This window comes from Prionailurus viverrinus, chromosome X, assembly GCF_022837055.1.
Source record: "Prionailurus viverrinus isolate Anna chromosome X, UM_Priviv_1.0, whole genome shotgun sequence".
In the NCBI taxonomy this organism is placed as follows: domain Eukaryota; kingdom Metazoa; phylum Chordata; class Mammalia; order Carnivora; family Felidae; genus Prionailurus; species Prionailurus viverrinus.
Window position 1 is genome coordinate 77,424,758 of NC_062579.1, and position 23,104 is coordinate 77,447,861.

The 23,104-nt window shown below is 36.7% G+C and overlaps 1 protein-coding gene across 2 annotated transcripts in view; it reads left to right on the forward strand.

Annotated features, from left to right (window-relative positions):
* FAM199X (family with sequence similarity 199, X-linked) overlaps window positions 1–7,299 on the forward strand; it is a 34,924-nt gene extending 27,625 nt beyond the window's left edge. Inside the window, exon 6 of one of the 2 annotated variants that reach the window (XM_047844499.1) lies at window positions 534–7,299. In XM_047844499.1, coding sequence (XP_047700455.1) covers window positions 534–704 — 171 coding nt within the window. In that variant the 3' untranslated portion in view covers window positions 705–7,299. The remainder of the gene's footprint in view (window positions 1–533) is intronic. The other variant, XM_047844498.1, reaches the window with a different exon arrangement.
* Window positions 7,300–23,104: the final 15,805 nt, after the last annotated feature.

The window sequence follows — 23,104 nt, forward strand, 5'->3', positions numbered from 1 at the left end:
TTTGCATCACTTCACCAGTGACAAGGAATAGAGTACCCACTGGGTTTCTAATGGGTTTTTAAGATGGTATTTGCCTAAAATGGAAAAGACATGATTCTTTCCCAGCTGTTGTAAAATTGCTAGTGCTTTCAGATGAAAGACACCTTAAAAGCATAAGCATTAGAGATTTTGGCATTGTTCTCTACATTTATATTTAGTATTGTTCACTGTGTATTCACTCCGCAGTGACACCAATGTACCTTAATTTGGTAAAAACAAAAAAAAAAGGCTTTGAAATGATTATCTGTAACTAGATAAAATGATCAGATGTCCACCCTTCCTAAGATTCACTGGTCAAATACCATAAAAATAGAATCTTGAAGAATCATTTTCAAGTCTAAGCCAGTGGCTCACTTACTGGAACCAGGATCATACTGCAGAGGAATTTGAACATCTCTAAGAATTCTGAAAATACAGAATTTGATCCATAAAATACTCTGAGGTGGATATGGCAAAACTGAACCCTACTGATTGAGAAATTTTTATTTTGGCAGAAGCGATCCAAGCAGCGGAAGTTACAGCAGAAGGCCTTACGCAAGAGGCAGCTGAAAGAGCAGAGGCAGGCTCGGAAGGAGAGGCTCAGTGGGCTCTTCCTCAATGAAGAAGTGCTGTCCTTGAAAGTGACTGAGGAAGACCATGAAGCAGATGTAGATGTTTTGATGTAATAAGGGTGAATTTGTCAGCATTCTTTCTAAGCATTAAAGTATTCTCCTTTTATTTGTTTACATGCATCTTTACCAAACTTTTGGTTAGGGCTGTGCTGATATACCATTAATAATTTAGGCCAGTGGTTCTCAGCAGGTGGTCCCTAGACCAGCAGCCTCAGCATCACCTGAGAAGTTGTTAGAAAGGCATACTACCAGGCTCCATCCCAGATGCAGTGAATCATAAACTCTGGGTGAGGGTCCCAGCATTGTGTTTTAACAAGCACCAGGTTCTTCTGCTGCACGCTCTACTTTTAAGAATCACTAATTTAGTAAATGTTTTCACTATTTAGACTTTAGGGTGGCTAAGTAGGCTTTTTCAAGAACTAGTACTTTTACAGTTTAGAAGATTTCAAGGTACTGCTGACAAGTAGCTTATTATGTCAGTATAGGTACATATGTCCAGATCATAATTCAGTTTTCCTTCCTAATGTTACAATTTTTTAGTTTGCTTTTTATAAGGGCCATAGCATAAGTCTCAATTCCTAGTGGAAATCTTGTTTTGAGGTTGTGGGTGTGGGGTGTAGATTGCTGTTTACAATAGTGCCTTCATTAGGTTTAGTTTTATTTTCATTTATTATTAACTCAAAGGTGTAAAAATAGGCCCTAATGTCTTTCCTGTTAGGTTTGTTTCTGTTTTTCACTTTATGTAAATTCAGAATCCTTTCTGTAAGTGATGACTACTGAGGAAATAATGTTAGTAGTAGCTGAACTTCAGACTTGATGCTATATCGATTAATATTCAAATAGAGAAGGCAATTAAGCAAAACAGCCAATTCTGCTTTTCCATGGCTTTCTGAAATTTTAGTCTGTGAAACTGTCTCTCTTAAGTTCTTTTTGAAAGTCACTTTTTTTTTCCAGCACTGCTCTAATTTTTAAATATTTGGTATAACAGCTTCTGGCATGTGAACAGGCTAATGTTCAAAGTTAACTAAAGAAAACCCTTACAGTTCTAAACTTCTCTATAAATCTCTAGAAATACACGGAGCAGTGGGATATAGAAAAAAAAACCTTCACTTGTTGGCTATTGATAGAAGTCTAATTTTAGATGTGAAATCATGGGTTTTCTTTAAATGTTTTCATGAAGAGTTTGTTATCATGAACATTAGAAGTAGTATTATTTCTTTTCTTCTACCACATGTCTAAACATTCACATGGGTTAAAGAAGATGGAAACTGATACTACTGACAAGCTGCTTTCTGACTTTCATAATTTTTATTATGGATAACTTTTGGGAGGTAATCATGATTCTGTAGGAGGAACTGTAATCAATATTTTTTTAACTCTAGAGTCAGAGGTTATGTGATAGGATCTAACTATCATATCAAGTGGCTCATTAAGAAGAAGATTAATGACTTAAATTTTTAATTCTCAGTTGATATAAAGGCTTTTAACCTTTGCTTACAATCATGTGTTTTGAAATTTTGATTTTACTCTAGTTCCTTGAAGGTTAAAGAATTGAAACTGAGGATAAAAATTGATGTATTGCAGCTTTGCTGAGGTCTGTGGTATGGTTTTAAGATTTTGAAGACTACTAAGTTCATACTTTAAATTTTACTAAAATATAAAAGTATATGTATATGGTTTTCAGTTGGAGTACTCCCTTTGACTTTCCTCTTACCCTTTCTTTGATGCTCCTAACTTGTTTAGAGGGCCCAAAAAGAGCTTAGGGATAGACCCCAGAATACTTTGAGGAAGGTGGAAAGGGTCAACCTCATTGTGTCTTCCTTCCAAGTCTAGGAAGAGCAAATGGAGAGAAGAGCAAATGCAGCTGAATTCTCTGCCTGCTCTTAGCAAAAGCAGAATTCCAGAGAATGACTTGTCTGTTCTCTACCTATTCTTCCCAGGAAAGTAGGCCACTTCTGGAGACCATAGAGCAACATTTATCTGTTAAATACTTGGAAACAATTGACAATGACCAGTAAAAGAAAATCCTAACAGGGTCATGATATAATACGACCATTTTTTTCACTCTCCCAACAATTACATAGTCTTATTACCTTAGATTTAACTTAAGTCACTATTAAACAAGTTTACCAAAGCACCACAAAGCCAGTTTTAAAAGTTTATAAAGATTTGAATGTTTATAGTAAAGTATGCCATGAGATTTTGCGTAAATTTGGATGTCACGTCTTTACTATAAACTAGAGATTGCCTATAAAGTTGGTTTGAAGGAGACTGAAAATAATTCTTCTGATTAAAGGGAAAAAAAAAATAAAACAACTTGGCTTGCTTGTGTTATGGAAGAGGGAGATTACAAAATCTCTCTCCATCTCCTCCCCCCCCAAAAAAACAGCATAAAAAGATAAAAAAGTTCTTGTTTTTGTTAATGTGCTGTACTGTACTTTTTTTCTGTTTTAATGTCTCATGTAGATAATTCAAGTTTGAATTACTTCTTTCCTGGAATAAGTCATAATTTATTCAGTCTGACATATCTCTGAGTTTAAGACAAATCCAACTCAGTATTTTTCCTGTTTATAAATCCAAACTAACAAATTAATAAAAATGTGAGACTTATTTGCTCTAGTGTCAGTGTTATCTGTAGAGAATTGATACTGGAGTAAATAAGTGTCTCCCCTTTAAACATAACCTTTGTTAACTTAGGGCATGATAAAGTACCCTCAAGTTTTTCAAAAACATTTTATTAGAGACCTTGTATGTATGTTAATTGTACCTCAATAAAACTGGAGGAAAAAAAAGAGTTTTTGTAGAAGTCTATGAGACCCCAGCACAGCTTTTCAAAGTATGGACCTTGAATTAAACAAAATGGCATATCTTTTTCTATAGTTTTGCAACTGAATCAAAGTAAGGCAATGTAGTATAACGTTTAGTGGAATTTAAAGGGCTAATTCATTCTGCCCTAACAAGAACTTACAATAAAATAGCACTTTTTTTTCATGAGACTTGTCTCACTTTTTTGTTAGGCTGTGGCAGTTTTGTCCATTTCCTCAGCCCTTCGGGTTGACCAGATATTGCTGAATTAATCCCAGAAACTGACTTGTAATTTAATGACTCTACAGATTGAACAGACATCTCATTTATTTAGCTCCTTAAAAGTGCTAATTGCCACTTAAAGGAGAAATTCCAAGAAACTTCTGTATAAAGGTATCCAGATTCTGGTGAGCTTTAAAAATTGTGAAACTAATGAAATGTCTTCATATTTAAGCCAAAAGTGTTAGTATATGACAAATATAGAAGTCTTGTTTCCACATTCTTTAGCAGAGATTTTTGTTCATGGCTTACTTTATAGCCTCATGTGCCTTAAAGGTTAACTCTGTACTTTTTCTCAATATCAGGCTTTTTCAATCTCAAAAGTAATCTAAAAATTATAATTTGTTTTATAAAATGTCCATACTATTGGATATCAGTAAGCAAAAACATTAAATTGAATCTGATTAATCAATGGTGATAGAGTGTGTAATAAAACAAGAACCTTTCAGGTCTTAAATTTCATTTATATAACATTATTTTTGGCCCAGCTAGGTCATTGAAGGACACTGAAAGTTATCTGAAGTATAGCTTAATGTATTCTCTCATTTTTTCCCATGAAAAAGGTCATAAGCCAGAATGCTTTTTTAAAACCAGATAATTCTTAGTATCTGGGAAGATCATTTTAAAGGCAAAAGTAGTTCAAGAACATAGATTATAGAACAACTTGATTCTCTCATTATAACTTTAGGCATTCTTTGCATTCATTTCTGTAATAGCTGGAACACTCCCCTCCCCTTTAACAAATTACTTTTTAGCTCAAGAAAATGTTTGCTTAGAATGGGAGGAGTTACTTAAAGTCAGTATATAGTTTGAGACAGTTGATAGGAAAATTCCCAGTTGCATTCAAATATAGTATTGATATTGAGCACACTGACATTGAACATGTCTAAACTTAGAGATAAATCTAATCCTTAAAAGGACTATTAGTTAGAAAATAAGTATCTGTATACACATGTACTGTGGTAACTTTGGATTCGTTTTAAGTCTGACAAAGTAAGATAAATTCTATCTTTACAAAGAAATTATGCTAAGTGAGTGAGAGAGAAATATTTAGACCTAGACATTTCTGTCAGCATAGTATCTAGAACATAGCTCCTTAGAATTTTAGCTTAATTCTCATTTCTTTGGAAAATAATTTACTTTTTCCAAAGGCTTAGAAGGAACTCTAAAAATTTCTCTAATTAACTGGCAATTAATAGAGTACAGAAGTTGCATGCTATAGCTGCAGATCTCAGTTGACTCACTAAAATTTTATTTTCACATTTTCTCTAATATTAAAATTATTTTGAGCCCCTCTCACAGTTTATATTTTCAATTCAGGTTATTAATATTTTAACCTAGATCACATGATGCTAAGTTAATTTTTAATTTGACATTCATACTGAACTCTGAAAAACTGGTTTGTTCTTGTCTTATTTCAGAATACAGTATTTTTCCTTTATCGTCAAGTTTGTTACATCTTTGTGGTCAATGGAACCTGTGGAAATCTGTGTTCGTTTTTTTGTGGTGAGGGATATGGGTAGAAAAGAGAATTGCTCTAATCATACGTACGCATTTTAAAGGTAGTTGTAGAATTAATATGTATAAATGACATGTTAACACTTACCTACTCTGGATTGTTCTAAGGAACAGTGGCCTGAAGCCATGGCTTGTTTTCTGGAGCTGCTTGCTCTTCAACAGTAGCTGACCAATTGGATTTAAGTTTAGACTTTGGAGTTAGGTTATCTAGCTGAGGCTTTTAGGAATGAAGCAGACTATGTCTTCCTGTAGTGAATCAATTTAATTTCCACTTTGAGTACTCTAATTTGGGTATAAGTATTATCCATTCTAAATCTTTGTGTTGGGAGTTTAATTGGACTGTTGTCAAAAGCTATTAAAAAAGCTAAACACAAATATATGTAAAACACTTCACAAATGTTTAAAATTTTCACTTTTTTTTAGTTTCAAAGGTTAGTTATGTAGCATCAATATCATAACCAAAGCAAGTAGGAAGTTGACTGGTTTGGAGATTCTTCAAGTAGTCTTCAATACTGTAACACTTCAGATTGTTAACCAGGATTTTTGTCCTGTATTTCTGCTAAATGTATTACTATATTAATGCACTTTTGTATATATAACTGTCTCTGTACATTCTGTACTTACTGCAGTGTATATAAAAGCTGTTTTTCCTGAAGCTGTAGGGGAAAAACAATAGCTGTAACATAAGTTGTTTCTATTTTGAGTTCCTTCTTGTACTTGAAAGTAGTGGTTCTGTAGTTAATTCTAAATGTGTATGTATGGTTGTAATTAAAGCTGGCAATGTGGCAGACCTGTCTTTTGAAGCTGAATATCAGACTGAACAGTGTTGTTTTGGCTATTGAAAACTCTTGTAGTATTTTAATTGTTTCTTTTGATGTACCATGGGTTTCTACAAAACCCACTGCTGCTTACTTACTACTTTATACTTTTGAATCTACTTTACATATTCCATCCCAGAACATTTATCAACAGAGAAAATTAGGTCTCCTCTCTTTTGCTTACAGTTCGGTTAAGATTCCATAAACTTGTTTTGTGAAAGCCCCAATTTCCCAAATGTCATTGACAAATCATTTTTTTTTCTGGGGAGATAAGATTTCTAGGGAGATTAGCATTCATAGTAAGTTGAAAATTAGGTCTAAATTTTGTTTATAGAAAATCAGATTTATTTTCCTTATATATTAATCTAGAAAATTTTTAGGTTATAATTATATGAAAGAAATGTCTGAGCAGTTTTACATAGTTTCAGAAGCAATTCAACTTTCAGCAGCAACTTTATCTCTTGCCACTAGAGGGAGGTCTGTGTTTGCTTTCCTTTGGAAAATCTCTTAGCTGCTTTTCTTTTGTTTTTAATTTCAGAGGTTGGAATCCACCTCATTTTCAAAATCCCTTTTGTGATATTACTTTCATTTGTTAGTGAAAGGTAAGTTAATTGAGCTTGTTTAATAAAGCAAATCTAACGCTTTTCTGTAATCTTCAATTTTTAATAAATGTGAGTTAGATATTAAGTGAAACTGTGTGTGTGTGTGTGTGTGTGTGTGTGTGTGTATGTTTTTCTTAGATACTTTAGAACTATACTGTCCATTATAACCACTATCCATGTGTGGCTATTTAAATAAATTAAATAAAATTTAGTTCCTTGGTCCCATTAGCAACACTTCAAGTGTCCAGTAACCACGTATGGCAAAAGACTACTGTGTTGGTAACTCCAGTGTACAGAACATCTTCACTATCATGGGAAGTTCTGCTGGACAGTACAGTCTAGAGATTTGATGGTTTATGTAGCGACCACTGTCATCATTTTACCACTGAACCATACTCAGTGATTCAAAACTGCTTCACACAGTTAACTGTTGTAGGTGATTGGTGTGGGAGGGAGAGTAAGCTGTGTTTCACTTTTCTGCTTCATTAAATCTACTACCAAAGTTGAGACTTCGGTGATTTAGTGGAGAAATTTCTCAAATATCGAGAATTTCACTTGAACTCTGAATAAGATTTCTTAAAGACTCCATTTTAAAAAATTGCTTAGAGGGTTTCTTTATTCTTGTGATGTAAGAGTCTTAATAGAGTAATGGAGCCACTGTTACTTGGGACTGACAATCCTCTACCCTCTCCCCATCATTCTGAATCTTATGGTTAAGTGGTATTTTTATATTACATTATCTGTGTTTCTTAGTAATAGATGGATGGATATTAGATTTAGGTACAATGTTATTTCCCTTCGTAATGGGTAAGTAACATTTTTAACATTCCAGTTTATGCATTTGGTCACCAGGATCCCATTATATTCCTTTTTTTCAGATTTGTCTTATAAAAATTGTCAAGTAAGACAGCAAAATGAATCCCCACATACCCATATTTACTTCCACTCTTGCCTTATGCCAATCTTGTTTCTTTTGACCTCCACCCCCAGAAACTCCCCTTACCTCAACTCCCAATGATACTAAAGTTAACCCCAGGTGATAATTTCATTTTTAAATGTTTCAGTATCAGATGTTTAAAAGATAAGGACACTCCTACTTTATACATAAATATGACCATATACCTTCATAAATAAAAATTCCTTGATATCAAATGTGTAGTTTACTTGCTTGAAATAAAAACCATAACCATTAGTCTTTTTCATTTAAAAATCATTCTACATTTTGTTAGCACTAAGGAAGAATTACTTTTATTATGGCTTTAGTCAGTGTTGACAGTATGTCTTGAGTGCATTTTAAGATGAGATATCTGTTGCTTTTAGATAAAAACAAAATCCAGCTGTTTTCCTTACTACTTTGTTAATGAAGGCATGAAATAATTTGGGTAGCAGGAAAGAAGGAGGGAATTAATTTTTCAAGATGAGTTGAACAGATATTTTCTGTCTCACCTAACTTTGAGTTCAAGAATGATCTTTTTTAGCCCAAATTGGCACACATGGTAAAGATCTGAATACCTATTATTTATTTATAAAGAGTTTTGCAAGGGTACTCAAGGAGATATAAGAAAAAATAGAGATTATTTGACCCCCTCAAAATTCATTTCAGGAAACCTTTTTATGTATTTATTTTTTTTTTAATTTTTTTTTAACGTTTATTTATTTTTGGGACAGAGAGAGACAAAGCATGAACGGGGGAGGGGCAGAGAGAGAGGGAGACACAGAATCGGAAACAGGCTCCAGGCTCTGAGTCATCAGCCCAGAGCCCGACGAGGGGCTCGAACTCACGGACTGCGAGATCGTGACCTGGCTGAAGTCGGACGCTTAACCGACTGCGCCACCCAGGCGCCCCAGGAAACCTTTTTAATAGCTGTGACTGAGGCTATTGATTTTGGTTTTGCATTTTAACTTACTGAAACTTAGACTTCCCAAATTGTAGAATTTCAGAGCTTGAAGGGACTTTGGAGATCATTTATTTAGCTTGGTGGTTCTTAAACTTGATTGGGCATCAAAATCCCCTGCAGGACTTGTTTTAAACACAGGTGGCCAGCCCCCACTCCTCAGTTTCTGATTCAGTAGGTACCGGGTGGGGCCTGAGGATTTGCATTTTTAATAAGTCCCTAAGTGATGCTGATGCTGCTGGTTTTATGAACCCATCGAGAACCATTGCGATGCAGCTCAATCCCTTTTTCTCTTGCCTGTATTTTTGCAAATAAAATTTACACTAAATGGAACGTGACTTCTTTGCCCAAACTGGTTAGTGACATTCCATACCTTGAGGTGCCTTATTCACACTGGAAAAGTGGAGTGCTTTTCCTATTGTGCATTTGTTTTCTTTATAGTAGTTGCTTCCAAATGATTCCTTCCAAGTTTTTTCTTAACATTTGGATTTTCTTGATACTGGTCAATCTTTATCTCCCTAGATTGGGAGTTCCTAAATTGGAGTCAGGATTAAAATTGCTGGCAATTCTGGGGCGCCTGGGTGGCTCAGTCGGTTAAGCATCCAACTTCAGCTCAGGTCATGATCTCCCAGTTTGTGAGTTTGAGCCCCACGTCGAGCTCTTTGCTGACAGCTCGGAGCCTGGAGCCTGCTTCTGATTCTGTGTCTCCCTGTCTCTCTGCCCCTAACCCACTTGCATTCTGTCTCTGTCTCTCTCAAAAACAAGTAAACATTAAAAAAAATACAAAATTGCTGGTGATTCTTTTTTACATGCCAATGTATTTTTCTGAGGAAGGCTCCATATCTTTTATTAAGTTCTCAGATGACTTTTCTTCCCCTTAATGGCTAAGATTCTGTCCTTTTAGGGCAATTTTGGTTTTTGGCAATAACCAAGGGTCATTTGGGAAGCTGTCTGGTGGTTAATGTGCATGAGAAACCTGGAAATTGCTACATTTGGTCAATAAAGTATGATTTTAAAAGTAGTAAGACTGGTTTTCTCATGTGGTAAAAACTGGCTTTAATGTATATTAAAGAAAAGAGTTCTAGAAATATTTTGGGCAGTGACAGGATTACTGGATTAGGTGTATGGTGATGACTTGGAATGGGGATGTTACTAATTTGGATGTATTAGCTCTGGCTTGTTGATTAAAATAGTCATTTCTTTATAATCATAACTTTTATTCTAGAGCAAAATTCTCCAGTAATGTTTTAGAAATGTTGGGTTAGACTTCATAGATTTGTTCATCAGATCTGAGATAACAGAACTAGATGGTAATCTGAAAACTTGAAACAGATACAGACTTTCTGATATAATGGTCATTAAAACAGTCTATTTTTCAAGTGAGAAAAATGAAGTGATTCATTCAGGTCCTATATGATGACATATTAAGGACTAGAATCCAAGGCTCTTGAGTGCTTTTCCCACTATATCACACTGCTTTATATCATGCTACTACTTTTCACAGTGTTTTGGGGAAAACACCTTAGGATTTTGGTATAGAGCAGTGGTTAAAGTGTGGACCCCACTTTGCTGGACACCAGCAAAATAAGTATCACCTGAGAACTTGTAAGAGGTGCAAATCTTTAGGCCCCACCCCAGAACTAGGGAATCAGAAACTGGGTAAAGCCCAGTAATCTGTGTTTTAGCAAGCCTCCCAGAGGATTCTGATGCACACTCAAGTTTGAGAACCACTAGTATAGAGTAATGATTCTCTACTCTGGCCAAACATCAGAATTGTCTGTGGGAAACTTAAAAAAATACCATACCACCTTCCCTACTCACCCAGACAAATCAATCTCAGAGGTGACACCTGGGCATCTATTGTTTTGTAATAAACATTATATTTTGGAATAATTTTATGTTTATAGAAAAATTGTGAAGACAGTATAGAGAGTTCCTGTGTACCTGTTGCTCAATCCTCTACTGTTAAAATTAGTTTTAAAAACTAAGAAATTAACATTGGCACATTACTGTTAACTACAGGTTTATTCAGATTTCCTTATTTATTCTTAATTAAGATTTCACTAATTTTACCATTAATGTTGTTTTTCTATTCCAAAATCCAATCCAGGATTCCTCATTGTGTTTAATCATCATGTGTCCTTAGCCTCCTCTGGTTTGTGACAATTTTTCAGTCTCTCCTTGTTTTTCATGATCTTGACAAATATAAGGAGAATTGGTCCGTTATTTTGTGGAATGTCATCCTCAATTTGGGCTTGCCCAATGTTTTTCTCACAGTTAGACTGGGGTTTTGGGATGACTCAAGATCAACATGACTCAACCCTAGGTACATTAACTTTGATCACCTGGCTAGTGTTCACCAGGCTCTTCACTGCAAAGCTACTATTTTTCCCTTTCAATACTCTGTTTTTTGCGAGTAAGTCATGCAGTCCAGCTCACACTCAAGGAGGGGAGACAAAATAGGCTCTGCCTCCTGGAGAGAGAAGGATCTGTACATGTTTTGGGGATTTCTCTTTGGGAGATTTGCCTCTTCTCTGTATTTATCTACTTGATCACTGATATCAGTATGGATTCATGGATATTTATTTTATACATTGGCCTATAACCTAATAGTAAGTTATTTTATAGCTCAAAAATTTCCAGATTTGGACATTGGGAACTCTTAAAGGTTGCTTCTAGTGCCCCTTCAACCTACCCATATCCTTTTGTATTTTGAGTGCTTTATTTTCTGGCACTATACAATGCTCCAGCACTAGAATCAGCATTTAATCAAGGAACTGGACACCTTTTTTTTCCTTCAAATTTTAATTTAAATTACAGTGTAATTTTTGGAAGTGTTTTGGACACTTCTTTTTTAAAAGCTTCTCAGGTGTGGGGCACCTGGGTGGCTCATTCGGTTGAACATCCAACTTTGGCTCAGGTCATAATCTCATGGTCATAAGTTCAAGCCCAGCTTTCTGGTTGACTGGGATCCTCTGTCCCCACCCTCTCTTTGCCCCTCCCCCACTCACGCTCTCTCTCAAAAATAAATAAACGTTTTAAAAACTCTTCAGGTGATTCTAGTGCAAAATAAGTGTGGGAACCACTGATATTGAGGGTGAACCACATTCTTCTGTAAATCTAATGCTATGATCAGACCAGATCCTATCTTCCATCCTCATAAAGCATAGTCATCTTTGATTCATTCCTCCTCCTTTTCTTTTCATGTTCACTGTTCACTAAAGCTGTTTTCTCCTCAGCAACCAGAACAGCACTATTTAAACTTTATATAAGATCTTGTTAAAATGCAGATTCTTGGGGGCGCTTGGGTAGTTCAGTCGGTAAAGCATCCGACTTTGGCTCAGGTCATGCTCTCATGGTTCAGGAGTTCGAGCCCTGTTTCAGGCTCTGAGAGCCTGGAGCCTACTTCAGATTCTGTATCTCCATCTCTCTCTGCCCCTCCCCCACTTGTGCTCTGTCTCTCTGTCTCTCTCAAAAATAAACATTAAAAAAAAAATTTAATGCAGATTCTGATTCAATTGGTCTGGGGTAGAGGCTCGAATTTTTGTATTTCTAGTAGGTATCTAGGTGATATAAATCCTTCCCATCCATGAACTACATTTTGAGTAGTGAATATCAGAACAAAATCCAGATAACTTAGAACATTTCGAGAGCCTCCATGGTTTGCCTGACCCCAGTGTGCTTTTCAGCTTGATCTTCCATGAATTTTTACACTCAAACCAACCAGTCTACTCAGTATTTGTAGTATTCACCTTCTGACATGGCCCCAAAGATTGTGGCGATTCATTTCTTTGTTTAATTCCTTTTCCTTGGGTGTAGGCTGGACCTAGTGACTTAGTTCTGATAGCATACAGAAAAACTGATGGGATGTCACTTCTGTGCTTAGGTTACAAAAGATTGTGACTTCTGTCTCACTTGTACTCTTGTTGGTTGCTTACTCTGGTGAAGCAAGCTGCAAGGCTGTGACATGCTCTGTGAAGAGGCCCACATGGCAAGGAACAGAGGGACTGAGTCCTTAGTATATAACAGCCCATGAGGAACTGAATTTTGCCAGCAATTGTGAGTTAGTTGGGAAGTGTATCTTTCCCAGTGGAGCCTTGAGATGACTGCAACCTTGTGACAGACTCAAGGCTGAGCTCAAGTATCCATCTAAGTCATGTCCAGGTTCCTGCCCACAGAAACTGTGAAATAATAGACATGTTGTTTTAAGCTGATAATTTTTGGGATAATTTGTTGAGCAGCAATAGATAACTAATACATTATGTATATAATATGGAATGAAATGACTTCCTGTTGCACCCTTCTTATCCTCAGATGCTCCTGCCTCCATTTATTCAACAATATTTGCCAGATGCTATTATATGCTAGGCACTGTGTTAAGCACTAGGGTATAAGTGGTAAATAAGCAGACACAGTGTCTGCCCTTACATCGCTTGTATTCTTTTGTATTGATTTTTGGAGTCTCACAAAAGAGGAAACCAAGATACATTTGTTCAAGCAACGCTATTTTTAATGCCAAGAAAGTAGGAAGGAAATAACCTAAAGGAGCTTCATGAAAAACTTTCCTACAGTGTCATTTTTGTCATTTTGCTATAGAACAGTTAACACTTCATTATGGAATAGTATGGGCTGCATTTACGCGAAGTCCTGGTTCTAGTGCATTTTAAGTCAACCCTAATTCCTCCCAAGTTGGGTGTATTACTTTTTCTAAGCACCATTAAATATTTATTGTACCCTTATTTTGCTTGTATGCTATTCTGCCTTACAATTAGGTTTATTTGTTTTCTCTACTAGTCCTCATTTTCATTTGTACAACTCCATGGTTGTTTGCACATGTGCAAAGAGCTTTGTTAATTTAATATTAATAATAGCTTTGTTAACCTGAGATTAATGGAGCTTTCAATTCAAACAGTTATTTTAAAATTCCAAGTGCCATTTTTCTTCATTTTCTTCTTTTTAAAAAAATGTTTGTTTATTTTTGAGAGAGACAGAGCACAAATGGGGCAGGGGCAGAGAGAGAGGGAGACACAGAATCCAAAGCAGGCTCCAGGCTCTGAGCTGTCAGCACAGAGCCTGATGTAGGGCTCGAACTCACAAGCTGTGAGATCATGACCTGAGCCAAAGTTGGATGCTTAACCAACTGAGCCACCCAGGCGCCTCTCATTTTCTCCTGTTTTAAGAGAGTATTTATTGAAAGCACAAATATATCATCATTTGTAGCAAAAGAGTTTGACAATTTTTCCCAAATTTTTGAAAGAAATACGTTTTTCAGTTAAAAATTTCAAATTCTCCTTCTATCCTTCCCCATGTTAATGCACATGTTTGTTTAAAAATTTGATGTTATTCTCACTTTTAGAATTATCTACCAGTTTTATCTGGTATCTTATCTTTTGTTTAAATTTTGTTGGCTTTTTCCAAAAGCAAAACATATCAGTAAATCTAAAATATTAACAGTATAAGATTAGAATGATATAGTCTACTTTGGGGTTAAAAATAGCAAAAACTCAAACAGATTAAAAATAGCGTATATGCAATGGTGGGTGAGACAGTGGAAGAACCAGAACTCTGTAAAACTGTTTGGTTTTACAGAAGGTAAACTGAAGGTATACATTCCTTAATCCTCAGCAATTTAACTCTCAGATATGTATTCTATGGAAGATGTATATTTGCCAAAAGATGTACTGGAATATTTACAGCAACACTATAATATCCCCAAACTGGAAACTACCCAAATGACCAATAGGTGAGTGCATAAATAAAATGAGGTATATTCACGCAATGAAATACTATGCAATCTTAATCATGAATATGGTTGAATATTGGATGAATATGGATGAATCTCACAAACATAATGCTAAGCAAAATAAACCAAATACAAAGGAGTATGTACTTCAAAAAATACAGGGGAAACTAATCTATGTTACTAGGATTAGGATAGTCTGGGGTGCCTGTAATGACTAGAAAGTTATTTGAGGGGACCATCTGAGGCACTGGTAATATTCTATTTCTTGACATGGCTAGTGGTTGGTTAAATAATGTGTTCAGTTTATAGAAATTCAGTGAGCTGTTCACTAATCTGCAATGTTTTAGGTATGTTAAATTTCAACAAAATACTTTAAAATTAGCACTTAAGCCATCAGGAGATGACTGGAGTCAAAATATTCTAAGAAAGCTTTATAGAATATAAATTTGAACTTCAAGGATAAATCCTAAAGACATAGAGGCTGCAACTTACAAGTATGTAAAGGGAGAAATGGTGTAAGAACAAAGAATCTTTCATTCAAAACAAGGCAAGGAAAAAGAAACAGGACAATTGGAAAGCACAGAATGACTGAAAGAAATCTAAATATATTTTTAAAAATTACAACACATGTAAAACAACTATGGTTAAAAGATGAACAAATGTATGACTAGGTGTTTTGTGTTTTGGTTTTTTTTTTTTTTTTTGAGTCAAATGCTCTGTACCAAAAACACCTCTATGACATGAAGACCCAACACTAACCAAAAGAAAGATGGCATAGATGTATTAATATTAAACAAAATATAATGGAGGACAAATGACATTATTACAAATAAAGAATGTTGTCACTATGTAAATGATACAAGTTTCAAGCTACCAGAAGAATAATACAATTCTAAACTTGAATATGTCTAACAACATAGCTTCAAAGTGTATAAGGCAGCGGCGCCTGGGTGGCTCAGTTGGTTAAGCATCCAACTTCAGCTCACATCATTTTCTCACGGTTCATGAGTTCCAGCCCTATGTTGGGCTCTGTGCTGACAGCTCAAGCCCGAGGCCTGCTTCAGATTCTGTGTGTGTCTCTCTGCCCCTCCTCTGCTCACACTCTGTATCTCTCTCTCAAAAATAGACATTAAAAAAAATTACAAAACAAAGATAATGAAAATTCTATGTATCGAAACTATGGCATGCAGCTAAATATTGCTCACTGGAAATTTATATCTTTACAAGCTTATATTAAGGAAGAGGGGCAAAGATGGTGGTGCAGAACACTGGGCTCACCTTGTCCTGCTGATTGTTTAGATTCCACCCACATCAGCCTAAGTAACCCAGAAAACTGCCAGAAGACTGGCAGAATGGACTCTGGAGCCAAACATAAACAAGAGGCCCACGGAAGAGGGTAGGAATGGTGGGGAGGCGGTGTGAGCTACACGGACAGGCGGACTGGTGGGAGGGAGCCGGGGTGGTGGATGGGCAGCCCGCCAGGCAAGGCAGAGCCCTCGAAGTCTGGCTTGAAAAAGCTGGACTGTGAAAGTTCTGACAGCCAGTGGGCCTTAACATCTGGAATGTTAAAAGTCAACAGCTCTGCTCTTGGATAGCGGGGAGGGCCAGAAGATGCAGGGAGGGAGAGTTGTTGAGTCCAGGAATGACAGAGCTTGGTGGGGGAAACAAAGGCTCAGGCAAGTGCCATTTCCCTCTCCCATCCCCCAGCTGAAATTCCAAAGGGAACCAGTTCCCCTCACCAAACTTGCACCGTGGAAATGCCCAATGCTGTGTTTCTGTGGATCCATCCCTCCAAGGGGCCTGCCTCCCTCCTGGTGCTGCCTGGCCCCTCCAACAGGGGACCACCCACTGTAAAGCCAGCTGAGCCTGCCCCTCCCGCCCCTGTGCACCTTGTGGATCCTCCCCAGCTAATACACCAGATCCCGTCGAAGCAGCACCACAAGCCTGGCAGTGTGCAAGTAGCCCAGACAGGGACCGTGAAAGTTGGCAGGCCAGAAAGGAATGGCAGGAAATCTTCAATGTGATGAACAGAAAAAAATATGCAGCTGAGAATCCTTTATCCAGCAAGTCTGTCATTCAGAATAGAAGGAGAGATAAAGGTTTTCCCAAACAAAAACTAAAGGAATTCATCACCACTAAACCAGCCCTACAAGAGATCCTAAGGGGGACTCTGTGAGTGAAATGTTGCAAGGACCACAAGTACCAGAGACATCACTACAAGCATGAAACCTACATACATCACAATGACTCTAAACCCATATCTTTCCATAATAACACTGAATGTAAATGGACTAAATGCTCGAACCAAAAAACATAAGGTATCAGAATGGATAAAAAAACAAGATCCATCTATTTGCTGTCTACAAAAGACTCATCTTAGACCTGAGAACACCTTCAGACTGAAAGTGAGGGGATGGAGAACTATCTATCATGCTACTGGAAGTCACAAGAAAGCTGGAGTAGCCATACTTATATCAGACAAACTAGACTTTACCTTATTGATAAGAATTTGATAACTTCAGGGGACTTTAACACCCCACTTACAGTGATGAATAGATCATCTAGACACAGTATCAATAAAGAAACAGGGGCCCTGAATGATACATTGGATCAGATGGACTTGACAGATATATTTAGAACTCTGCATCCCAAAGTGACAGAGTATACGTTCTTCTCAAGTGCACACGGAACATTCTCCAAGACAGATCACATACTGGGTCACCAAACAACCCTTCATAAGTATAAAGGAATTTAGTTCATACCATGCACACTTTCAGGCCACAATGCTATGAAACTTGAAATCAACCACAGGAAAAAGTCTAGAAAACCTCCAAAAGCATGGAGGTTAAAGAACACCCAACTAAAGAATGAATGAGTCAACCAGGCAATTAGAGAAGAAATTAAGAAATATATGGAAACAAGTGAAAACGAAATGCCAGAATCCAAATGTTTTGGAATGCAGCAAAGGCAGTCTTGAGAGGAAAATACATTGCGATCCAGGCCTGTGTCAAGAAACAAGAAAAATCCCAAATACAAAATCTAACAGCACACGTAAAGGAAATAGAAACAGAATAGCAAAGACACCCCAAACCCAGAAGAATAAGAGAAATAATAAAGATCAGAGCAGAAATAAACAATATAGAATCTAAAAAAAACTGTAGAGCAGATCAATGAAACCAAGAGTTGTTTTTTTGAAAAAAATAAACAAACTTGATAAACCTCTAGCCAGGCTTCTCAAACGGAAAAAGGAGATGACCCAAATATATAAAATCATGAATGAAATTGGAATTATTACAACCAATCCCTCAGAAATACAAGCAGTTATCAGGGAATGCTATGGAAAATTATGTGCCAACAAACTGGACAACCTGGAAGAAATGGACAAATTCCTAAACACTCACAAACTTCCAAAACTCAAAGAGGAAGAAATAGAAAATTTGAACAGACCCATAACCAGCAAAGAAATTGAACCAGTTATCAACAATCTCCCAACAAATAAGAGTCCAGGACCAGATGGATTCCCTGGGAAATTCCACCAGACATTTAAAGCAGAGATAATACCTAACATTCTCAAGCTTTTCCAAAAAAATAGAAAGGGAAGGAAAACTTCCAGACTCATTCTATGAAGCCAGCATTACTTTGATTCCCAAACCAGACAGAGACGCAGAAAAGAGAGAGAGAGAGAGAGAGAGAGAGAGAGAGAGAGAGAACTACAGGCCAATATCCCTGATGAATATGGATGCAAAAATTCTCAACAAGATACTAGCAAATCTAACTTGGCAGCATATAAAAAGAATTAGTCAACAAGATCAAGTGGGATTCATTCCTGGGATGCAGAGCTGGTTCAACATTCACAAATCAATCAATGTGGTACATCACATTAATAAAAGAAAAGAGCCATATGATCCTGTAAATGGATGCAGAAAAAGCATTTGACAAAATTCAGCATTCTTTCTTAATAAAAACCCTCGAGAAAGTCGGGATAGAAGGAACATACTTAAACATCATAAAAGCCATTTATGAAAAGCCCACAGCTAATACCATCCTCAATGGGGAAAAACTGACAGCTTTCCCCTGAGATCAGGAACACGACAGGGATGCCCACTCTGACCACTATTGTTTAACATAGTGTTGGAAGTTCTAACATCAGCAATCAGACAACAAAAGGAAATCAAAGGCATCCAAATTGGCAAAGATGAAATCAAGCTTTCACTTTTTGCGGATGACATGATTCTATACATGGAAAACCTGATAGACTCCACCAAAAGTCTGCTAGAACTGATACATGAACTCAGCCATGTTGCAGGATACAAAATTAATGTACAGAAATCAGTTGCATTATTCTACACTAATAATGAAGCAACAAAAAGACAAATAAAGAAACGGGTCCCATTCACAATTGCACCAAGAAGCATTAAATACCTAGGCATAAACCTAACCAAAGATGTAAAGGATCTGTATGCTGAAAACTATAGAAAACTTATGAAGAGAATCGAAGAAGATACAAAGAAATGGAAAAACATTCCATGCTCATGGATTAGAAGGATAAATATTGTTAAAATATCAATAATACCCATAACAGCCTACACATTCAGTGCAATCTCAATCAATATTGCACCAGCATTCTCCTTGAATCTAGAACAAGCAATCCTAAAATTTGTATGGAACCACAAAAGACCTCGAATAGCCAAAGTAATATTGAAGAAGAAGACCAAAGCGGGAGGCATCACAATCCCAGACTTTAGCCTCTACTACAAAGCTGTAATCATCAACACAGCATGGTATTGGCACAAAAACAGACATAGAGACCAATGGAATAGAATAGAAACTCCAGAATTGGACCCACAAAAGTATGGCCAACTAATCTTTGACAAAGCAGGAAGGAATAGCCAATGAAAAAAGACAGTCTCTTTAACAAATGGTGCTGGGAAAACTGGACAGCAACATGCAGAAGAATGAAACTAGACCACTTTCTTACACCATTCACCAAAATAAACTCAAAATGGATGCAAGACCTGAATGTGAGACAGGAAACCATCAAAACCCTAGAGGAGAAAGCAGGAAAAAAACCTCTCTGACCTCAGCTGAAGCAAATTTCTTACTTGACACATCTCCAAAGGCAAGGGAATTAACAGCAAAAATGAACTATTGGGACCTCGTGAAGATAAAAACCTTGTGCACTGCAAAGGAAACAATCAACAAAACTAAAACTTTTCCTATATGTCTTACTAGATATATATGCATCATTACAGATGTAGTCATTTCAAGGTCAAAATTATCTGAACATAATTACCCATGGCTATCTACAAAGAGGGGACAAGGAACAACCAACGGAATGGGAAAAGATATTTGCAAATGACATATGGGACAAAGGGCTAGTATCCAAAATCTATAAAGAGCTCACCAAACTCCACACCCGAAAAACAAATAATCCAGTAAAGAAATGGGCAGAAAACATGAATAGACAGTTTTCTAAAGAAGGCATCCAGATGACCAACAGGCACATGAAAAGATACCCAATGTCACTCCTCATCAGGGAAATACAAATCAAAACCACACTGTGATATCACCTCACACCAGTCAGAGTGGCTAAAATGAACAAATCAGGAGACTATAGATGCTGGAGAGGATGTGGAGAAATGGGAACCCTCTTGCACTGTTGGTGGGAATGCAAACTGGTACAGACGCTCTAGAAAACGGTGTGGCGGTTCCTCCAAAAATTAAAAATAGATCTACCCTATGACCCAGCAATAGCACTGCTAGGAATTTACCCAAGGGATACAGGAGTACTGATGCATAGGGGCACTTATACCTCAATGTTTATAGCAGCACTTTCAACAATAGCTAAATTACGGAAAGAGCCTAAATGTCCATCAGCTGATGAATGGATAAAGAAGTTGTGGTTTATATACACATGGAATACTATGTGGCAATGAGAAAAAAATGAAATATGGCCTTTTGTAGCCACGTGGATGGAACTGGAGAGTGCTATGCTAAGTGAAATAAATCATACAGAGAAAGACAGATACTATATGTTTTCACTCTTATGTGGATCCTGAGAAAGTTAACAGAAGACCATAGGGGAGGGAAAGGGGAAAAAAAGTTAGAGAGGGAAGCAGGCAAAACATAAGAGACTCGTAAAAACTGAGAATAAACTGAGGGTTGATGGGGCTGGGAGGGAGGGGAAAGTGAGTGATGGGCATTGAGGAGGGTACCTGCTGGGATGAGCACTGGGTGTTGTATGGAAACCAATTTGACAATAAATTTCATACTAAAAAAAATAAAAAATAAAAGTAAATAAAATAAAAATGAAGAAATGCTTAAAAATTAATTCATTAAGGGTATAAGTTAAGAATTCCGAAACATAACTTTTTGGTTTTTTTCCACTGTTTTGTTTCTTAAATTCCACATATGAGTGAAATCATATGGTATTTGCCTTTCTCTGACTTATTTCACTTAGCATTATAACCTGTAGGTCCATCCATGTTGTTGCAAATGGCAAGATTTCATTCTTACTTATGGTGGAGTAATATTCCATTGTGTGTGTGTATGTATATATATATCCATTCACCCATTCACCCATAAATGGATACTTGGGTTGCTTCAGTATCTTGGCTATTGTAATTAATACTGCAAGAAACATAGGGGTACGTGTATCTTTTTGAATTAGTGTATTTGTTTCCTTTGGATAAATACCCAGTAGTGGAATTACTGGGTCATATGGTAATTCTATTTTTAATTTTTCAAGGAACTTCCATACTGTTTTCCATAGTGGCTGTACGATTTGCAATCCTACCAACAGCACATAGAGTTCCTTTTTCTCCACATCCTTGCCAACATCTGTTATTTCTTGTTTTTATTTTAGCCATTCTGACAGGTATTAAAGTGATACCTCATTGTGGTTTAGATTTGCATTTACTTGATGGTTAGTGATGTTGAGCATCTTTTATGTGTCTTTAGGCCATCTGTTATGTTTTCATTGGAAAAACATCTATTCAGTTTCTCTGCCCATTTTAATTACATTAGTTTTTGGTGTTGAGTTGTATAAATTCTTTATATATTTTGGATATTAACTCCTTATTGGATATATAATTTGCAAATATCTTCTCCCATTCAGTAGTTGCCTTTCTGTTTTGCTGATGGTTTCCATCACTGTGCAAAAGTTTTGAGGGAGGTGAGTGGGGGGATGGGTGAAATACATAAAGGGGATCAAGAGTACACTTACCTTAATGAGCACTGAGTAATGTACAGAATTGTTGAATAATTATATTGTACACCTGAAACTAATATAACACTGTATATTTTACTTAAATAAAAAAAGAGAATGAAAAAGAATTCATAGCCAGAACAACAGAATAAAGCTAAAGAGAATAGAAGGCAAGTAATAAAAATAGCAGAAATGGATGAACTAGAAAACAAAGATATACTAGACAGAATTATCTACGGTATCATACCTGAAACCTTTCTTTAGCTCACAACTTATACTCAATCTATCCATGAACCCTGTTGTCTCTACCTGCAAAATATTTTCAGAAACTGACCACTTCTCACTACCACCATTACTACTACTGAGGCCAACGCTGCCATCACGTCACTTGTCTTTAAACTATAATGCAGGTCTGACACCTGTGGAAGCAAGGAGGGAAGGAAGGAAGATTGGGGAGGAAGAGTTTCAGATTGCAGTGCAGCTTTGAAAAAATCTTGACCAGCTGGATGTGCAGTTCTGCAAAGATTATCCTGTGCTGGCCGTAACATGCTCAGTCATAGGCTGAAAGCTGCCTGGGAAGCACATGGCCTCAACTCAGAAACAGCAGGCCCTATAGGAGCCTGCAGCTGGAAGCTGTCAGATAATTGCACTCCTTGAGGCAGATTCTCTGGAATCTGGAAGTGGAATATGGAATCTCTGGAAGTGAGATCTGAATGGTGTCCTTTCATGTCTACCACAGTATCCATTTCTCTTTGATGTTGTCAGGATGAGATTTAGGACACAGTACAGGGCTCAGCAAACTATGACCCAGGGGCCAAACTGAGCCTGCCACCTTGTTTTGTAAATAAAGTTTTATCGGTCCTTAACCACACACATTTATTTCTTGTTCATGGCTGCTTTTAGGCTACAATGGCAGAGATGAGTAGTTATGATAAGACTATATTGCTTATAAAGCCTAACAAATAGCCCTTTACAGAAAAAGTTTGCAGACCCCTGAGTTAGTATATATTTAGTAAGATGCAAGGCACAATGGAGTCTTTGAGGTTTTTTTTTTTAATGTTGATTTATTTATATATTTTCATCAAGAGAGAGTGTGCACACAGGGGAGGGAAAGAGAGAGGAGAGAGTCTTTGAAGTTTTATATGTTGGCCATCTTTTAGGAAGAGTAAGACATGCACAAATACTTGTGATGTCTCACAATTTCTATTCCTCATACTACATATAAAATCTTTGGGTGTATAAAAGAAGGAGGGATTTAAGAAAGGCAGTTCTGTGTTCTTATTTAGGCTTTTAAAGGCTTATTCTAGCTGCTCTGTGTGGACTGTATTATAGAAACACAAAGATAAAAGCAGGGATACCTGTCAGGAAGCAACTGGTCTAGTCTAGGCAAGAAACAATAGTAGTTTGGGTTAGGATGATGGTGAAAGAAAGGGAAAGAATATTTTCTGAGATGAAAACTGTAGAGGGATTGAGTAGTATGACAATCAAAGTTTTGTTTTTGGCATGTTGAATTTGAGGTACCTAGGTGGAAATAGCAAATAAAATGTTAAGATATATGAAGCTCAAGTTCAGAAATGATCAGGTTGA